General features: G+C 41.1%; 2 protein-coding genes across 2 annotated transcripts; both read right to left on the bottom strand.

Moving 5' to 3' along the window:
• Positions 1 to 225: 225 nt before the first annotated feature.
• Positions 226 to 9863, bottom strand: nelfb (negative elongation factor complex member B). Its single transcript, XM_085786354.1, has 13 exons — positions 9621 to 9863; positions 8147 to 8307; positions 7949 to 8048; positions 6733 to 6963; positions 6473 to 6658; positions 6252 to 6364; positions 6065 to 6167; positions 3506 to 3601; positions 3240 to 3382; positions 2583 to 2689; positions 2199 to 2340; positions 1954 to 2062; positions 226 to 702 (listed from the first exon to the last, which is right to left on the bottom strand). The coding sequence occupies exons 1-13, from the start codon at positions 9720 to 9722 to the stop codon at positions 544 to 546; spliced, it is 1752 nt and encodes a 583-aa protein (XP_085642480.1). The 5' UTR covers positions 9723 to 9863; the 3' UTR covers positions 226 to 543.
• A 650-nt stretch (positions 9864 to 10513) lies between these two features.
• Positions 10514 to 17492, bottom strand: LOC146981286 (ectonucleoside triphosphate diphosphohydrolase 2-like). The gene is made up of 9 exons (XM_085786353.1): positions 17337 to 17492; positions 16223 to 16340; positions 15064 to 15214; positions 14781 to 14940; positions 13639 to 13866; positions 12783 to 13055; positions 11851 to 11970; positions 11165 to 11299; positions 10514 to 11038 (listed from the first exon to the last, which is right to left on the bottom strand). Exons 1-9 carry the CDS (start codon positions 17445 to 17447, stop codon positions 10832 to 10834), a joined length of 1503 nt encoding a protein of 500 aa, XP_085642479.1. The 5' UTR covers positions 17448 to 17492; the 3' UTR covers positions 10514 to 10831.
• Positions 17493 to 18525: the final 1033 nt, after the last annotated feature.

The raw sequence follows: 18525 nt of genomic DNA, 5'->3' as shown, positions 1-18525 counted from the left end.
GCTCACAATGATGGTTCAACATATTTTCAATACAAGTTGCCATAAATGAAAAAGTCTTATTGCAAACAGTTGTGTTTCTGTGATACTACCTGTCTATGGGAGTCACCCACTGAGGTCAACAGACTTTCTTCTGTTTAAGCCGACACACCAGGCACCGACTGCACAGAGGTGCTGCAGTGTTGCATGAGATGTTGCACTGCACCTTGTCACACAATAACCACTCTGTATTGCTAATAACCATTTATTTACACCTTTCTTGCACTACTGACACATCTCAAGTGGAACATACTGATACATATGAAAGTTCTGTATATCTGGACAATATTGCTGCAACACAAAGTTTTTTAGAAAAGTCATGACCCCCCCCCCCCCTTGAAGAAAAACCTCTGGCTGCTGGAAGAGATGGAAGACCTCCTCTGAGACCAGCAGCTAAAGAAACTACACAAAAAAATAATAATGATGATTTAAAAAAAAAAAAAAAAAATACAGCAAGCCGTCTGGTAGCTGTATTTACACTCAGTCACTGATTCTGAGCCCTCCGTCTCAGATGGGTGTGGTCGGCGTGGAGGCGGTGGTGGGGACAGTGACCGGGTGCAGCCCGAGGTCCAGGGATGGAGTTTCGTCTGGCGGTGGTGGGCTCTTCTTCTGTGCCTCCAGCTTCTCCATTAGGCTTGTGTAGAGCTCCTTGACCGGTTCACTACACTGTGGTTACAGGGCACAGCATCACAGTGTCAGTACAACACACACACACACACAAACAATAGAACAACAACCAAGTCTGTGCTACACACTATGCTAATTAATAATCTAGTTATAAACCATTCAGAATTGATTTGTTAGGTAGTCTTACTGTGATGTATCAGAATGACTTTTAGACGATATGTGAACGGCTCTTTGTAAAATGTAAACCATTTGAACTTGTTGGTAATATGTATAAAGTGATGAAGCAGTTCACCTCTGCAATGAGTAATAACAACACAGTAGAAAGACCTTTACCTGAATACACTGCTGGCAGCAGTTTTACATGGATTTCCACACTGACTACAGTAACTTTAAAGTTGAATACAATAAATCTTTTTTTTTTAAATTCTTCATTCACTTCAGTGATTAGATCACATCCATGCTTGTAATAATGTTGCACACATTACTGCAATTAAAACAGTAAAAGCCAGCTACAATGGTTCTCAAACACATGGCAGGAGTTCTGCTGGAAACATATTGCAAGATTTTTAGTCACACCCATTCAGAAACAACATCCGGACAGCAGGGACGCTTGTTCTAAACTTTGGGTCTAATGGAGCCAACCACTTACATATTTTTTGGAACTGCCAGACAATAAGACCTTACTAGGAAGAGATCCAAAAACATATTAAAAATGTATTTAATGTAAACATTACGTTTAAATGTGAAACTTTGTATTTGGGCATCTATCTATTGTTTGAAACACAACGTTTTGATTGTCTGAGGTGGTGCACTCCCCAGTTCTGTTCTGTTTTCTTATTGTTCCCAACTGGAATATTTAGTGGTCCGTAAAAGAAAATCCCAGAAGGGAAGTATGGACTCAGACTTTCTGTATCCATCCTTTCCTATGTCCTTAAATGACTCATGGTTGTAATTAATGTATGTGATGGAGATTTGCCTTTCCAAATAAAAAGACTTCACTGCAGAGAGTGTGGATCTGTGCAGCGGCTCACATGTCCGCTGTGCACAGAAACATTTGGGTCAGGAAGCAAACTGTACGAGCACTGTCACACCAGAAGTTTTTATAATTAATGAAGTTACAGCTCCATCCATGTGTGTAAATTACACACAGCTCCTGACCCAGTTTGCAGGCAGACGGAGAAGAGGGAGAGCTCTTCTCTGATTCACCACATCACTACCACTGCTGTCCATTTTGCACAAGCCATAAGCACTGTCCATAAGCACAAGCTGAAGGGGGGGGGTAAGGCCAACCTGTTTTGGAGGTTCAAGAGTTTTCATGAGGGTTTCCATGTATGACGGCAGCACTTTGTGTTGAAGATGCAGTAACATTCTCAGGGTGTGTCTGTGGACGTTCTCCTTACTGGAAAATATTCAGACAAGAGACACAAACTGTGGTGATGTTTGAGTTCAATGTAACAGAAATAAAACTCCACTTAGTGTCTTATAATGATCATGATGTCATCTGCTACACTTGATTGTGGGTTTGCAGCACCCACCTGGAGAAAGACGTGAGGAGGAAGCCGTCAAAGACAACAGAGCAAAACTCGTCAGATCCAAACTCGTCGGAGAGCAGGGTGAGGTGTCCAGTCAGCAGGTGCAGGAAGATGTCGCCAAAGGCCATGTCATTGTAGGTCTCCACTGCGGGTAAACAGCACAGGTCAGTCTTTTTGGTCTTTTGCTTGATTTGTTTTAGTCGGTGAAGCTGACCAGGCTTTTAGAGGAGGAGCCCCGACAGAAACTGAACCAGCTCTCGCAGCAGAGTGTCCTCCATGAAAACTAACTTAACTACCGTAATTTCAATTTTTTCAATAAGAAGAGAAACTAGAAACCTGGAAGAAGCATGATGACAGTAAAATGAACAGTTAAAATGTTACACTCACCCAGGGCCGGCAGTAACCTCTGTAAGGCATTCTTATTCCTCAGTTTAGCGATGTGGAGGACGTAGTACAGACCCATCTCACAGGCCACTCTGTTCTCCTGCAGGTACCTGAGGGAAACACAACATTTTGTTTGTTTTGGATTCCTTTTTTTGACAAAGAGGGTTTATTTACCTTGTTGACTAGTTTCAACAAGGTGAAGAAACCTTCTTTGTCTAAAAAAAGAACCTAAAACAAAGTATTCAGCAGACATAATGAACTTTCACAGTATAAACACAACAACAGTTATCATTATCATAATGCTGATCCCACATCAGTCACATCAGATACATGGGAGACATAAAAGACCGCTCCAGAAATTTTGGTCCTAATACATGATCTATAAAGTCAGTAAGATCAGTCATTCTTGATTGCAGTAAAACTTAAGATTAAATTAAAGTTGTTTATCGGTTAAGATGCTGTTGTGAACCAGTTGTTGTTTCTGGTTACAAACAGAAACTCTCCGATTGAACAGCTGAATACAATTTTTTTTTTTTTTTAGATAAACCTTGTTGAGGTAAAGATTTCCTCTTTGAACTTTTCAGGTGCTGCTCCTGATGAAAGCATCTTATTGTATGTGAGTTATTTCTTTTCACCTGGTCTCCTCCTGCAGTGTCTTACCTGTTGAAGGCGTCGGGCAGGGCGGTGGGGTACGCCTGCGAGCTCTTCTCCTCACTTGGAAGTTTCTGTTCAACTATGAAGGTGTGATCATCAACTACCACCGACATCATGGCGGGCAGGAAGCGGGTCACGACCTCCAGATCCTGAAGGTGAGTACACATTTGGTCACTGATTAAAATAGGTTAAAAACCAAGGAGCTTCAGCTGGTTTTAAAAAAAATAGACCTTCAGACAGTCTGCTGAGATTTGGTAACATGCTGTACGCACCAGACGAGGCTCTTTAAAGACTTGGCTGTCGATCATGTCCCACGCTCCTTGACCCAGTGACAGCATCCTCAGCAGTAGCATCAGGTCTGAACTGTCCTGTTCAGTCACACACACACACACACACACACACACACACACACACACACACACACACACACACACACACACACACACACACACACACACACACACACACACACACACACACACACACACACACACACAAGCATTTCAGATGCTGCTGATACACTGGGGTGTGTGAGGAAACCACGACACGTTACAGCATAAATGGAACAAATACAGTAAACCATAGGTGTCAAAGTCAAGGCCCGCGGGCCGGGACCGGCCCGCCAGGCGGTCCAATCCGGCCCGCGGGACAAATGTTGGAGTTCCGTTTCTTTCGGCCCTCTCTCAGCAGTCTGCTGAGCTCACTCCCCCGCCCCTCCCTCACAGATTGAGTGAGCGCCACTTCTCCTCTCCCCCCCGCCCCTCCCTCCCTCAAGTTGCAGCGGACAACAGAGACACAGAGCCGCCGACTCTCACGTATTGACTACTACAACACAACAACAGCGGCTCGTTGCGTAGTGTAAGGACAGCACCGACATTCACCGCTAGAGTCCTGCTCTTGGTCCAGCTCGGCTCAAGTTCTCACTGGGCCTGAAAGTTAAAACCCAACACGGTCCGACCTGCTGATGAAGCCCCGGCGCGACGTGGCCGGACTCATTAGCGCAAATTCTCGATCCGAACCGGCGTGTCCGGTCGGGTTGGTGGGGCAGAACCGGCCTGGGGGCAGAACTGGCCCGGTGATAAGCCAGATATAACCTGTAGTTACGTATCCACGCACAGCTGGGAGCTCAAAGCAACAGAGGAGGGGAACAGAGAGAGAGGAGAGGGACAGCGCAGCTACAGGTGTGTGTGTGTGTGTGTGTGCGTGCGTGCGTGCGTGTGTGTGTGTGTGAGAGAGAGAGAGGGAGATGTATTTTTCCTATAGCTACAATTTAATATCAGCCCAATACCTACAATTGTCTGTCATTTGCCACATGTGGTTTTGACCTAGAACTGACAGCCTTTTTAAGGATTTGCCTCTGACAAAAATATTAAGCCGCTAGGCTACTGGCTGCTAATTGGTGGAAACTCATAATTACATCATGGAAATAGTATAAATAGGCTATAGGCCTATGTATATCCTATATTGCCATTCAGTTAAAAAAAATATTACAATATTACTTTTGGTTCATATTGCCCAGCCCTAAATTTCAGAATGTTCATATTTTTTTGTAAAAAGGATAGCTCATAAACTGTACACATCTTAATAATGTACTTTGCACAAAGTACAAAGGGAAAAATGTGGAGTTCTTGTTATTTACAGGTTAATATGCAAATGCGATCATTTTACTGTTCCGGCCCTCTTGAGATCAAATTAGGCCGAATGCGGCCCCTGAACTATAATGACTTTGACACCCCTGCAGTAAACAAAGCTCTGCAAGGCTGAGCCAATCAGAAGAGAGGATCAGAGCCTCCTCCCCTCTGATTGGCTCAACTACCTGTTGTTACTCGAGCTACAGGTGGAAGTCTGAGAAAGGAGATGTAAAACTACATTTGGATCGTTTTTGGTTCTTAAAAGCACAAACATATCTTCTTATGGACTGACACATTAAATAAATCACTAATAAAATGTGGGACTTTAATTAAGCATATTGTAATTAAACTGGTCGGTAAACCACATCTGCAAAAGAAAAATATAAATTCTCAGACTTTACACATGATAAATCTGACTGTTACACAATGTTTGTATGTGAGACCTCAGAACATCCCGTCCGTATCCCTGTGATCAAACAAACATGATGAATGCACTTCCTTCCTCATGTTTTGAATGTTTTAAAACAAAAGCGATAACGAGAGGAGTTTCCTATCTTCTCTGCCTCAGTAGAGGAAACACTGGACTTTGCTATTGCAACATTTAAAGCAACGTATCACTGTTTTACCACGGCAGCCACACATACTGTAGTTATAAAGCATCAGAGCTGACAAAAATCCTTGTCTAATCGACTGAAACAAAATACTCAGCTACACATGTATACATAAAGGTTGTTTGACTAAACTCAGCCCCATTGTGTAAAGCAGGATGAATAAAAGCTTTAAATGAATCTATTATGTCTAAATAGATTCTGACCTCTTGCTCAGCTCTTTTTTACTATTTAGTTATAGTTAATTACTTTTAGTGGCTCAACTTTCTCAATTTGTATATTTTTTCAACATCGCAATTCTGTTTGTTTTGTTTTCTGCAGTTAGAAAAGGACGATTGTTATTCATATGTGTTGTAGATAGTTGATAGTGTACTCAGACTCTTCTTTTAAGCCCTCATGAATTTTCTTTTCTTTACCTCATTTCGTTTTACATTGAGGTTGATAAGAAGAGGATTCGCGAGATCATTTTAGCACAGCCCAAGGCGGTTCTTATCACATGACCGCCCCCTGCTGTCAATCATTAGAATAACAGGACAACAATCAGCATGACTTTCTATCATGTTGACAGCGTCCTTGCACACAGGGTGCTCACCCTGGGTAAAGCCTCCTGACTTAGCAGCTCTTGCAGGTTCCTCATGATGCTCAGCACCAGGGTGTTGCAAGCAAACGGGTCACAGAGGATCATGGACAGGTCCCTGAAACAAAAAGGCATTCATTCATTCATCCATTCAATGGTGATGAGCAGCTCTGTTTATCTGTTCGTTCTCATTGTGTGTTACCCTAGGACTTGCTCCTGTCCTTTCTTTACTCCGTCCAGGAAACCTTGCAGCTCTCGCGCCCGCTTTCCGTCCACAAACTTCTCGCGGATGCAGGCGTCTAAACACCAAGTGAACTGTCACAGCAGACGAGACAAAAAAAAAAAGAAAAAGAAAAGAAACATATGATATGACAGAAGGAAGGCCAAAACAAAGGAAACCCAGGCTGTTTGTGCTGCCCTTACCTTGTGGCAGGGGTCTACAGAGCAGATCTCACTGATGTCTAAGTCGTGCAGAGACATCAGCAGCTCTGCTCTCAGGGTGCAGTAGTGGACGTTTCGCGTTCGCAGGAAGAGAGTTCGTAAAAACTGCAGCACCATGTCGTACAGCTTGACGTTCTTTCCGATCATCTGCGTCAGCTTCAGGACCACCTGTAGCGTACAGACAACTCAACGTTAGTAACAGTTAACTTTGGTTTAAGGGAAATCTGATGGCGGTCACTTACCTCGCCTTGGCGCCGTGTTTTGGGAGAAGGGCTGAAGAAATTGTGCAAGATGGAGAGGTCGCTGCTGAACAGAGCTGCTTCCTTCTCCACGATGTACTGCTTTAGCAGCGGGGACACTTCGTCTCCAAACAGAGCCTGGTTGTCCTGCCAGATCTGCCTCTTCACCTCCACCGCACACACCTTGTAGAGCTCCTTGTCAGCCATGACCATCTTTAGTTTTTTCTCTGGCACCTACAAGAAGGAGCATGTGGTAAATATCATCATAACACCTTTTACAACAATGACAACTCAGTGATTTATCATCAACAACTATTGGATGGATCCCCATAAGATTCAGAGAATTTCCTCACATTTTGGTGTTTTGATGACAGGACTGGATATCACTGTCTAAACAGAGGTTATGACCCTAATACTGTGGTTAGGTAGGACTGTCACAATCATGAAATACAATCTACAAATAATTGCGATTAACAATTCAATCTGTTTTTCTGTGATCATTGCATTATATGCATTTCTTATAGTATCTAAACGTTGTTTAATAATACACACACACCTTATGAAGAAGAAGAAGAGCCATTTATTGGCTGTGCAACCAAATCTATGATGCCAATGTCAATAGATGCTCATCGAAATGCGGTCATTGATTATTAGAAATAAACAGTTTGTGGCACTCCACACATGTGTCATTGAACCGTAGCAGAAGAATAAGAAAGGGGCACAACGTGATGATGTCATTGAAAGAGGACCAGTCAAACCTCAGTCAAATGGTGGAAAATGATGAGGAAATAATGATGGAAATATGACATTTCTGTTAGTTTCATCCAGATGTTTTTATACAGATGAATGAAAACGATTTCAACGATTATGCAAAGTAATTGCAGTCAGCTCAAATAATTGCAATCAGGCAAGTATGTCATAATTGTGACAGGCCTAGTGGTTTATATGTGTTTTGTTTTGGTTGTGTCATGAGGAAAAACCTGCAGCTTGTTTTGTTTGTGTTTTAATTCAACATAGACAGAGAGGTCTTTTCCTTTTCATTGTCTTTCAACATATGAAAAGAGTTGTTTCGTTAGAGGGTCTGGCATCATCAGATACTCCCTTAAGAAGAAGAAGTGAAGTATAAAAAAGTCTAAATAAAAGTCAAGAGAACATTAAGCAAGTAAAAGACTGTTGAACTGTTCACATGCTAATATGCTGCAGCCTTTGAACCACTTGCCTTGGGGAGATGCTTCAGCACCTGCATGACGACAGGCTGAATGGACGGCATTTTGACAAGTGGAAAGCTCTTCTCCAGAAGTTCTTCAAGTTTCCCATATCTGTACATGGAGACAAAACAAAGCACAATCACATTCAGGCTTGTTCCTTCAGGGAAATGTTTCTGTTCCTTGTAAAACAAAACTGACTGATAAATTACCTGTCCTCTTCCTTGCCCTCTGCAATGGTGGCGACTCGCTCCATCAGCTTATCTCGAAGCTCGTCAAACACAGACTGGTGGAACTCCAGCCGAGGTGTCCCATGGAGGTCGAGGAAGGGAAGAGCAGACTGTAGCGTCGGCAGCAGGATGCCATTTTCCATCTGCAGTAAAGTAAAGTATTGAAGACTCGTCAGGGTTTAGTTCTTGCTCATTTACAGTGACAGATGTCTGATAAAACAGAACTAAAGACATTTCACACACTAGTGAAATCTCTGCAGATACAACTGCTTATTTGACTGAACATATTCCTTAAAAGACCTATTTCAAGACATAAGATGATTAAACAAATCAAATGAACTAATCAGAGTTATGGGTAGAAATGGATACCTGTCTTGTCTATAAAGGTCAATCGACCTCACCATAAGACAAAAATAGATCATATATTATAATAATATATTGTCTAAGTGAGTAAATAAACAGCCATATAAGGATTCATGAATAAATAAATAGCTTCTATTTTTTTTGTAATGACCTTTTCATGAATTTCAGGGGAACTATACTTGATAATTACACATTTATTAATGTTTGAAAAACGTTTGGCCTACATCCTGAGGTCACATGTATTCCCGCTCTTTTTTATTGTTTTATTCAAATGAGGGGGCGTGGTTCGAACATGGTACTGAATTAAGTCCTCAGAAATATATAGATAGGTCGTAAATAATAAGAAAAAGTTTGGATATTTATTTATGAATCTATATGTGTTTATTTGCTTTATAATTATTTACTTACATTTCTATTATTGCCTCATTTATTTAGGACTTTCTTTCATTCAATATCATAATTTTGATTATATTCCGTAATGTTGCTAAACTGATAATAATTGATTGATACCTGTGGCTCTAATCAAGAGGTTTCCACAGCAACAGACGGACAGTGGATGAAACGAGGTCGGAGTCGGGACCCTTACCTGACGAACCGGAAGCTCGTTTCATCCTGACAATTCAGATGCATTTCAGTATTTTTTTTTGTGCATCGGGTTTGGGTTGAATAGTTAAGTTAATTCTCTCTTAACCAAATAAGTCACACCGCCTGATACAAGTCGCTAAACTAATTTATAAAAAAAAACATTTTCTTCCTCCTCACGCCCCCTCTCATTGTATCGTTAGGACCTCCACCATTGTGTGCAACGTTTCCAATTTGGTCTGAACGGTCTGTATTTATCGTATTTATACTATAAATGGTATTGGCGCGTTAAACCTCTCATGTTCACATACATTATCAACATCCGTAACCAGATGTGCTTCATAACTTGTTGCACGTGAGAGCTGCAGCCGCGTCTTTAATCAGTCTTTCATTCATTTCGACAGCGATGAATGAACCGATGTTGGATAACGGAGGATCATGCAACAACACGGTGTGTGTAGCTGCAGGTAATTCACACAACATGGTCCATGTAAAGCAGAAGTCTTATTACCTGAAACTGGTCAATGGCTTTCAGAGGCTCAGTGCAGTTGGTGAGAGTTTCTTTCAGGTCCTCTCCGTTGGATATCCCGAGCTCCGGCAGCCCCGCGAACATCTTCGTTTCCGTTCAATCATCAATGGGTGAAATTATGTTTGGGGGAAAAAAATATTATATCTATCTAGTGTGTGAATCTGCAGTCGCAAATACAACCGCTTTCTACTAAACACACCAACACATTACGCTTTCCGCTGTCACAGCAAACTTCCTGTGGTGCAACTTGGTAAAAGGGTCCGTCGGAAACAGCAGCTGAGGTAGCTACTAGTTCCCCCCTCTCCTAGCCCATCAATGGTCGATGGTCTTCATCGTTTTGATGGCATGTTGCAACCTTATTGATCATTATTGTCACCTACTGCCCTTGTAGCCTATTCTTTTATCAATCTATTATCATTTTTGGCAAATATGATTCAAAATAGCATTCCCCAGGATGTCCTACTGCCCATCTGAATCCTCAAAAGGTCCCTCTCTTGTTCATATTTTGGGTTTATAAAAACATTTTCATGACCTGCTTTGGACTGCAGATGTCACAGTTCCCTTAACAAGTGTTTTCTATTGAGATCATGTAACATAATGTTGGGCCTTGGAGGCCTTTATTGAGACAGGACAGTTATGAACAGGATCGTGGAATGGCAAAGGATGATCCAGTGTTTCCTTTTCCAAAAGGAGATAATACAGGAAGCAATGATGCTTCTTTCCTTATCATTCATATCATTTAATGGGGTTCTCTCTCATTGTTGCTCTGCAGGATAAAACCTGAATTATAAAGGTTTCACTGAGCAGTCATATTTATCTTATTACCACAACAGGATTCACCACAAATGTTCAGTCATTCAAATCATTTTCAGTGGTTTTAAAGGGTTTTGGTGTTGACCAGTCTCATGCAAATAAGAAACTTAAACACAGGACAGAATCTGTTGTTTTAGCGAGCACCTAAATATTTACTCTGGTTTATTCTGACATTTCAAGTAAAACACACTGTGAATTTCCACAACAAGAAAGTTTGTAGATTTACAAAGAAAACAATGCAGGACATCAAACAATTTCAAAAATCCCTAACTAAATTGCAACTGGAATGGAAAATGAAGACAGAAAAACTTGGAGGGACAAACTCTTAAGTGGACCATAGTTTGGACTGGTGGGTGCACCACCTCCGTGTGTGTGCCACCTCACACCATGCCTTCTTTATTTTTTGTGTTTCTGTAGGTTATCAGAAAATGACCCACTCCAAAGAGGAGGAGAGCGATGAAAATGATGAGGATGGCGATCCAGGGCCCAGAGGGCAGAGCCTTCATCAGTGAGGCGCTCTCTGCTGGGACCATGTTGCTCAGGATCAGCATGTATCCCAAAGCCCAGCCTACAGCCGCTCCTCCTGCCTGCAGCAACACAAGAGCAGCACACCAACCTGTTTTCAGTACGGCATACACTGAACACACACACACTACATTAAACCGCCAGCAAATGATGTGCATAAATGTTTAGTTAATTCCCTCACTCCTCACCTTTTCCTTGAAAGAGATAGAGGGAAAGGAACGCTCATTGAAATCATAGCCTTCTGTTAAGAGGACCTCGATGAAAGTGGCGACAGCACAGACTTTCTTCATGTATTTCTCTGGCTGCTTTGTCTTTGCAGTCATCTGTGAGAACAAATGCACTTAGTAAACAACGTTAAGACAATAGAGGATTTATAACTGGTTTGTAACTTGGTTATTGATTTAGTTGTTGACACGTTATTCATCACAAATAAAAACATGTAGGCTACAACCAAGTTTTACACGTTTACATCTTCTTAATGTTATCAGTGACTTACAATAATTTATAACTGGTTGAAGAGCCTTGGTTACAAATGTTTGTAAATGGTAAATAAATGGTTGTGAAAATACGGATGGAGGGCAGAGATGATGAATGGTGGGGGAATCAAAATTTTGTAACTGATTTGAGGCCGAACACATTTTTAAGTGTTAACAAACCAATTAATAAACTAGTTATAAGCCATTAATAAATCCTTCATAAGGCAATCCAGTTCTAAAATGGTATAGAAATGTCTACAATATTCAGTAGCAAGATAAGATTGTTTTTGAGCCAACATCAGGGTCTACTTGCCTGTTTGTTGGTTTTAATCATGAACATATTTGAGAATCCTTATCTGTAGTGGGTTAGGCACAAAAGGCAGTGTGTTCGAGAGTACCTGAGGGACGGTCATGTTGCAGACCAGCTCGATTGCTGCCTTCATCTGACTGGGGGATGTGATGGAGATGTTGGAGATTTGGGTGACGTATTTGTGAGTGAAGAAGTAGGCCGAAAACGCCTATGGAGACATGGGAACGTAGTTAGTCCAGACTCTAGTTGCACAACACTTAACATTTTGTTCTGTTATATTACATCCATTGGCTGAAGTTTTAGTTCTTTGTGACTTAGCCTACAGTGTATTTCATACTTACAAGGAAAATGTCTTCAGTGTCTGAGATAACTGGTTTAGGGCCTTTAGGCTTTAGTTTAGGCAGCTACATTTAAAACTCCAACAAGGCCACAGTGTTGTCTTCCTGATATCTTGCAGGTAGGTATAAACTCTGTTGTACATCTTTGGTCCTAAATTAAAAGTTTCCCAATTTATCCAGGGGACCATAGAAATGCACCAGACTGACTAAAGCTGCAGTAATCTTTCTGAAGATCTGTGGCATTTCCTGTCCATGACCCTTTGCACAGTGCCACCCATCAGATAACTACTGTACAACAGACCTTGAGAGAAGTGCTGCCAGAAAAGATAATCTGAGAATAGATGTGACAACGAACAACAAGAAGATCTGTGTAAAGGCATGCTGGGGCGGTGGTAAGCACTGTCGCCTCACAGCAAGAAGATTCTGGGTTTATATCTGCCACCCAGCCAGCACCTTTCTATGTATGATCAGCATTCCTGTGTGGGTTTCCTCACTCCGAGACATGCAAGTTAATTAGTGACTCTAAATTCCTGAAACTCTGAATTGTTAGTCTGTATCAGATGAGACTGGCTCCACTTTCCTCACAATCCTTAAAGGATGGACTGATAGATGGATTGACTGATGGATGGATGAATCTTTGTATGGTGTGTCCTTATGTCTTGTGTCTGAAATGCTCCCTCACCATGAAGCTTCCTCTCACACTGGGTTGGAAGACTCCGTCAAAAGAGCACTTGGAAAAATTGCACGGCTTGAGAGAGAAGATATTTTTCACGTTGCCCAGGCAGTTCTCATAATCTCCTGTGCCCACTACTGTCACAGACATCTGGGGATCAAACTTGGATGGTCTGTAGCTTGTAGTACATGGAGAATCAAACACATCTTTCCCCAGCTTGATTGTCATGTTGAACTGTTTGGGGTAACAGGGGTGGCGCACAAAGGACTTTACACCTTGAGTCTGAAAGAGGCAAACAGAGAAAGACATATGACACCATTGCTTGTCCCACCGCAACAGTGAAAAAGTTTCATATTTCCAATAGTTAGGCAGGATGATGATACTCTCATGCATAACAGATATGATAAGCAACTGAGCTTAACTGGCTGCCAGCTCCAGCTTCATTTATTCTTATTTATTCTCCAGCTTCGTTTACTCTGCTATCTGTCCCAGTGAGGGTGATATTGATCCTCCCATCAAACTCCCAGTCTACACAGACAGCATCGTGTGAGCTGCATGTTTGCAGAGCGACAACAGAGGCCGCTCCTGTGCTCCCACTGTGTTCACACAGGAGGTGTTCAGAGTGACACAGAATGAATCAGGTTGATGTAGTGAGTGTGGAGATTCACCCAGCGTATCTTTGTGCAAACATACTGCAGCTAGACAGGGGATTTCTATTACAGTCTGGAAGTTGGTAGAAGAAGGTATCATTTAGCTGATCTTTTCCTTTAACCCCTCTGGTGGGGGTATGGTCTTTATTTCAAGTCAGGCTTATAAGCCTTTATTCCTTTATTACTCAATGTTTGTTTTTGTTTTTCAACTTTACCTTGATAAGAAGAGCTGTCAGCTTCCTCAGGAACTGGTCTTGGCCATAGCACAGGAAGCTGTGGGTGTACACTTTGTACGTTTGTCCGTAAAGCTTCAGCTCCATCATGTCACCACTGTCCTCCACCTTTTCTGATGTCTCAAAGGTGATCTGAGTGGAAGCTCCACCTAAATCCAAAGCCCCAACTGTCTCTCTACCTGGATGCAGCCAGCGCCCTGCAAAACCGTACTGAGAGGCAAGATGTGACATGTTAGGATAATAGACAGATTTACTCAGGAAACAACGTTCAGCAAACACTTCAACTTTCAAACTGAGACTCTTTTAGCCACACAACCACTGGGGCCCTTTGTCACTGCTGTCTTTCAGTTGGTCCATCACTTTGGTTTAGTTCAGAGTGAACTATCATGTGTTTGGCACTGAAGGGTTATACAGATAAATACAGGATGAATCCTGATCCTAAAAGGTGGTGAAACCACCTGCAGTTGCCAGATGGATCTGTGCCAGAGATGTCATTCAGCCTGGAAATCCAGGGCATTAACCCCAGATGTTTTGCAAATGGCCCCAGATCTCAGTTTTATTTACTGTATTAATATATTTTTGCAGAACATTTGCAGAAATGACAAGCAAACAACAAGTCATTACAAAGAAATGGGCCGCTACTTACTTATTATTATGACTAATGTATGACTAATATTATTCATAAGCTCAATAACAAAATCCCCGAGTAGTGGTGTTACTTGATTGATTGATTGATTGATTGATTGATTGATTGATTGATTGATTGATTGATTGATTGATTGATTGATTGATTGATTGATTGATTGATTGATTGATTGAATTCATTTACACATGTTAAAAAAAACAAGGCAACGAAATGCAATTTGCATCCGACCAGAGTGCATATGCAGTATAATAAAAAAAAAACATAGACAAAGTGCATGGGGGATTATAAATAAATATATAATAATATAAATATATATATATATAAAGGCCATGTCAATAAATAATTATACAGTTTGTGTGTGAGTGAAATAAGAAATGAGACATAAAAGACACACTGATGATTATGGTGTAAGACAAATTCAAATGTTCTTGGGACAATGTTTGATCAGACCAGATTTGAAAGAAGGATCAGATCTCACCTTTGCAAAGTTTTCATTTAAATAATTGACTGTGACCCAGCCAAACGCGCCCTCCTGTGCTCCGCTGAGGATGTTTGCCGCTTTGAAATTGAAAGGGTAAGACCGCAGTTTTTTTTCTATTTCTTTCAGGACACGATCGGCCTCTGTACTGTTGACTTTTCTGTACATACATTGTGAGAGTTAAAAGGAGAATGAGACAATATTCAATTCTTGCAGCATCCATTTGTGATGCGTAATCATGAGGCAATGACATTAGTGTAATATTACAGGAAAGTTGACTAACTTCAAGATCCTCATTCCTGCAGTGGCTCCAAGGTACAGTGGAGTTTGATGGTGTCTGGATTTGGGAATCTCCTTCATAGCTTGGTCAAGACACAGCCTCAGACTTTCTGCTGCTCCGCCACGGTCACCTGCATAGCTGGATATCCCTCCACCTTGACAGACAGGGGAAATAGTTTTTTTGCTCACAAAGACCTGAGCCTAACCTTTTGACCTTCTCAAAAACTGAACTTCCTTGTCTGAAAGGACAAATCACTCATTGAACTTAAGACTGTTGTTCAGTAAGGAAACTCTGGAAGCAAATGTCAGCAAAAAGAGGAAAAAGCTGGCAGGAGCTGGTGGGGAAGTGGACCACTTAGCCAATGTCTCGTAAAGGAGAGGGCATAGTGAATTTTTTTTACAGAATAACTTTGTGGAAGTGAAAGTAAGAGTGTCCTTTTAACCACCAAGGGTCTGTTCAGCCACATTACACAACTTCCACTTGTATCCAGATATGGCGGTGGCATGAAGAGGCTTTGGAATTACCCAATACTCATGTGTAACTAAGTTCAAAGTATGAAATAAGACAAAAGCTGACGTTATCAAACTTTGAGTCCAATAATTGAAGCAGAGAGGTGATAGAGATACTTTAGGACTGGTCTGCCCTCATCTCATCTCATTAAAGGTATTTACCATCTTCCTATAGTAAATAAATATGATCACGTAATTAGTGGTGGTGGGCAAAGTAATTTTTATAAATGAAAATCAAATGTGAATGTGAGCATCATTCATGGTCACAAGAATGAGTGGGGGGACGGATTCTGATAGCTGGAAATGTGGCCATCACATACTGTTACCCCAGGATTAAATGTCAGGAAGATCGAACTCACCATAATGCATTCTGGGAATGCATACTAAATATAGACCTAATATTTCAATCCTGAGAGCACCAAAGGAAGACAAAAAAAATCTGAAAAGTACCTGAGGGCAAATTTTCGTCATTGTACCGTATTTGCACTTTGACAAAAACATAATTCTTATTTATTTCCTGCTCTTTGGGCAGAACCTCTCAGACAATGCTTTCTTCCAGGCTGATCATGACTAACTTTACCAGAAAAAAACCTGTACTGGTCAAAAGTATCTTACAGTATGTGGCACCAACATTATTAGTCCAAAAATCTCACCTTTTGCATGACACTCGCTGTGCTGGGTGACTATACCGGTGCCATTTTCCTTGTCAGCTGGCCATTTGTAGATGAACATGGAGGTATGGGACGAGCCTGCATCCAGAACGATTCCATACTACAACAGACAGCATGAAAATACAACATGGGGCCAGAACATACAGCATAACTGTTTAGCTAATGGTGCTCAGAATGTGAACTATGTGCCAATATATTGCTTTGAAATTCCAAAATTCCAAAAAGAAATATTGAATGAATAACTTTTAATTTGGTTTTACTTCACTCTTTCTCACAACTTCTAAATGTATTTATTTTTCTGTTTAAAGTGTATGTTTTGGCATAGGATTATATAACTTAATGTATAGTCCTTAAAGTATATATTATTTTATCTTTACTGTAAATGTACTTTTTGGATTTTGGCACTATATCAGTCCTCCAAAATATCACATAATCGTACCACATACATTGATAAAGTGTTAAATCTATTTTCTCTATAAGGTTGTCCCACTTGTGGTGGCTTGTTCTGTTCATCACCTCACTGGGGTGGGACAGGATGTGGCAACAGTAGCCTATAGCTGGTTTAAACTGCAAACTGCTGTAAGCTACGTGTTGATCTTTTGCCTTTTAAGGTTGAAGTGGTCTCTGGCTGCGAACATATTTCCCTTTCATGATTTGTTGATTTCTCATCACACGCTACGTGGTTGTAGCTATTGTGTCATTCAGAACACTTCTTTTTTGCTTGCCTTTGTGTGTGTGCGCTCTTTGCAACGATATCTTCAAAGCATTAAGTTCTTTTCATGCATTGTTCTGCAAGCAAACACCAAAGACTGTGTATGGCAGGATAAGATCTATTCATGCACCGTTTTCAAATGTCTGTATGATGGTCAACAAAGGGGGGGAAACCCCACAAAGCAATAATCTAACTTTCAGACTATAGTAAAAGAGAAGGTTCAGATCATCAGCCTGAAAACTCCGTGCAGAGCAATTTCTCTATTAGTGGGCAAACACTAAATTGTATTAAAGGAGCATTTTTTGTGTGGGGGCAGCTGATGCACCCACAGTGATTACCAACAGTAACCTGTGTGTGCGCGAGTAGAGCAGAAGTGATAATTACCATGTTCTCCGGAGGCGCCTCCACCTGTTTAGCGGGAAGGACCACTAACAAGATCCCGACTATCGACAGTACCAACAGCACCAAGGCAGGGATGTAGAAGCTGAGAGCCATGCTGGAGACCGGTGCGCTTGGATCCTCTCTGCGTAAAAACGCGCGAGCATCTAGTGCCCGTTAGGGAAACCCAGAGGAATAAAGGGCGTGCATGCAGTGGGTTTGGTCTAAATTTATGACGTTTTTTTTTCTCCGTGGCAATTATGTGTAGGAAGAATTAATCTGAAGACCTGGCACAGTTTGAACATGTTTGACACTACAATTATTGCGTTAAAGTTCATACAAACTTGTTTCACGTGTTTCAAATATTGGAGGCATTGCCTGCCTCTGCAATACAGACAATGCTAACACAAGGAGTGAAATGTTCTGGTTAGTTGTCCTGAGGTGTCATTATAACATGATTATGACAGGATTATAACAACACTGAAGCTTTTCCTCAATTTAGATTGAAGTATAGGTCTGATGAGACCAATTGGAAGAGATATAACTCACCCATGTTGTAGCCTCAATAGTAGCAATATCTTTTTGAATGTGAAGTTTTTATTTTGAAAACAAGTCAAAAATGTATAGGTAATGTGTCGCCCTGAAATGTGGAGGATACCAAAATATTAATAAATAAATAAATACATACTACATAAAAATAAATACTCAAGTGCAAGCAGCCTGCCTCACAAATGTACAGCACCTATAGTGAATGTACTTAATTTGTACCACAGAATAGTTTACTTCCCCTCCAGCTGCACACACACACGTGAATAATCAGAAGTTTTACAGCACTTCTGGAATAACTATACAGGACACAACGGCTTCAAAATGACCCCTTCACTTTATCACGCCCTGTCTGCCCATCAGGCTATACTGAATAATCGAAAATGACAAAGAGGAAACGTTTTCAAAAATGTTTTGCTGCTTAATTGGAAAGTAACCTTCATAACTTTCACTATGAGTCATCGGTCTGTGGTCAGATGCTTCCTCTTTGCTTCAGTTGTCTTTGAGATGCATAAACAACTTGACTGAGTTCCACTTTCAATATAAACTGTCTAGATTTCAAAAGACATAAGTCTACTTAGAAAGTTCATGACATTTTCTGTAAACCCTCATAAGGAAACTGCAGAACACAATGATATAACCTGTTTGA

This window comes from Trachurus japonicus, chromosome 9, assembly GCF_045865225.1.
Source record: "Trachurus japonicus isolate A0001 chromosome 9, Traja_1.0".
Lineage (NCBI taxonomy): Eukaryota > Metazoa > Chordata > Actinopteri > Carangiformes > Carangidae > Trachurus > Trachurus japonicus.
The sequence above is the reverse complement of the archived record's forward strand: the minus strand, read 5'-3'. Positions and strand labels throughout refer to the sequence as shown.

Excerpts from the sequence above, each read along its gene's own strand:
- LOC146981286 (XM_085786353.1), bottom strand. The coding sequence starts at position 17,447 with ATGGCTCTCAGCTTCTACATCCCTGCCTTGGTGCTGTTGGTACTGTCG. Across the intron at positions 14,941-15,063 it reads GCAGGAATGAGGATCTTGAA|AAAAGTCAACAGTACAGAGG; the intron begins GTTAGTCAACTT and ends ATGTATGTACAG. Across the intron at positions 11,971-12,782 it reads GTGTGAGAGGAAGCTTCATG|GCGTTTTCGGCCTACTTCTT; the intron begins GTGAGGGAGCAT and ends ATGTCTCCATAG.
- nelfb (XM_085786354.1), bottom strand. The coding sequence starts at position 9,722 with ATGTTCGCGGGGCTGCCGGAGCTCGGGATATCCAACGGAGAGGACCTG. Across the intron at positions 6,365-6,472 it reads CTGTAGACCCCTGCCACAAG|TTCACTTGGTGTTTAGACGC; the intron begins GTAAGGGCAGCA and ends CTGCTGTGACAG. Across the intron at positions 2,341-2,582 it reads GAGGTTACTGCCGGCCCTGG|TGGAGACCTACAATGACATG; the intron begins GTGAGTGTAACA and ends GTTTACCCGCAG.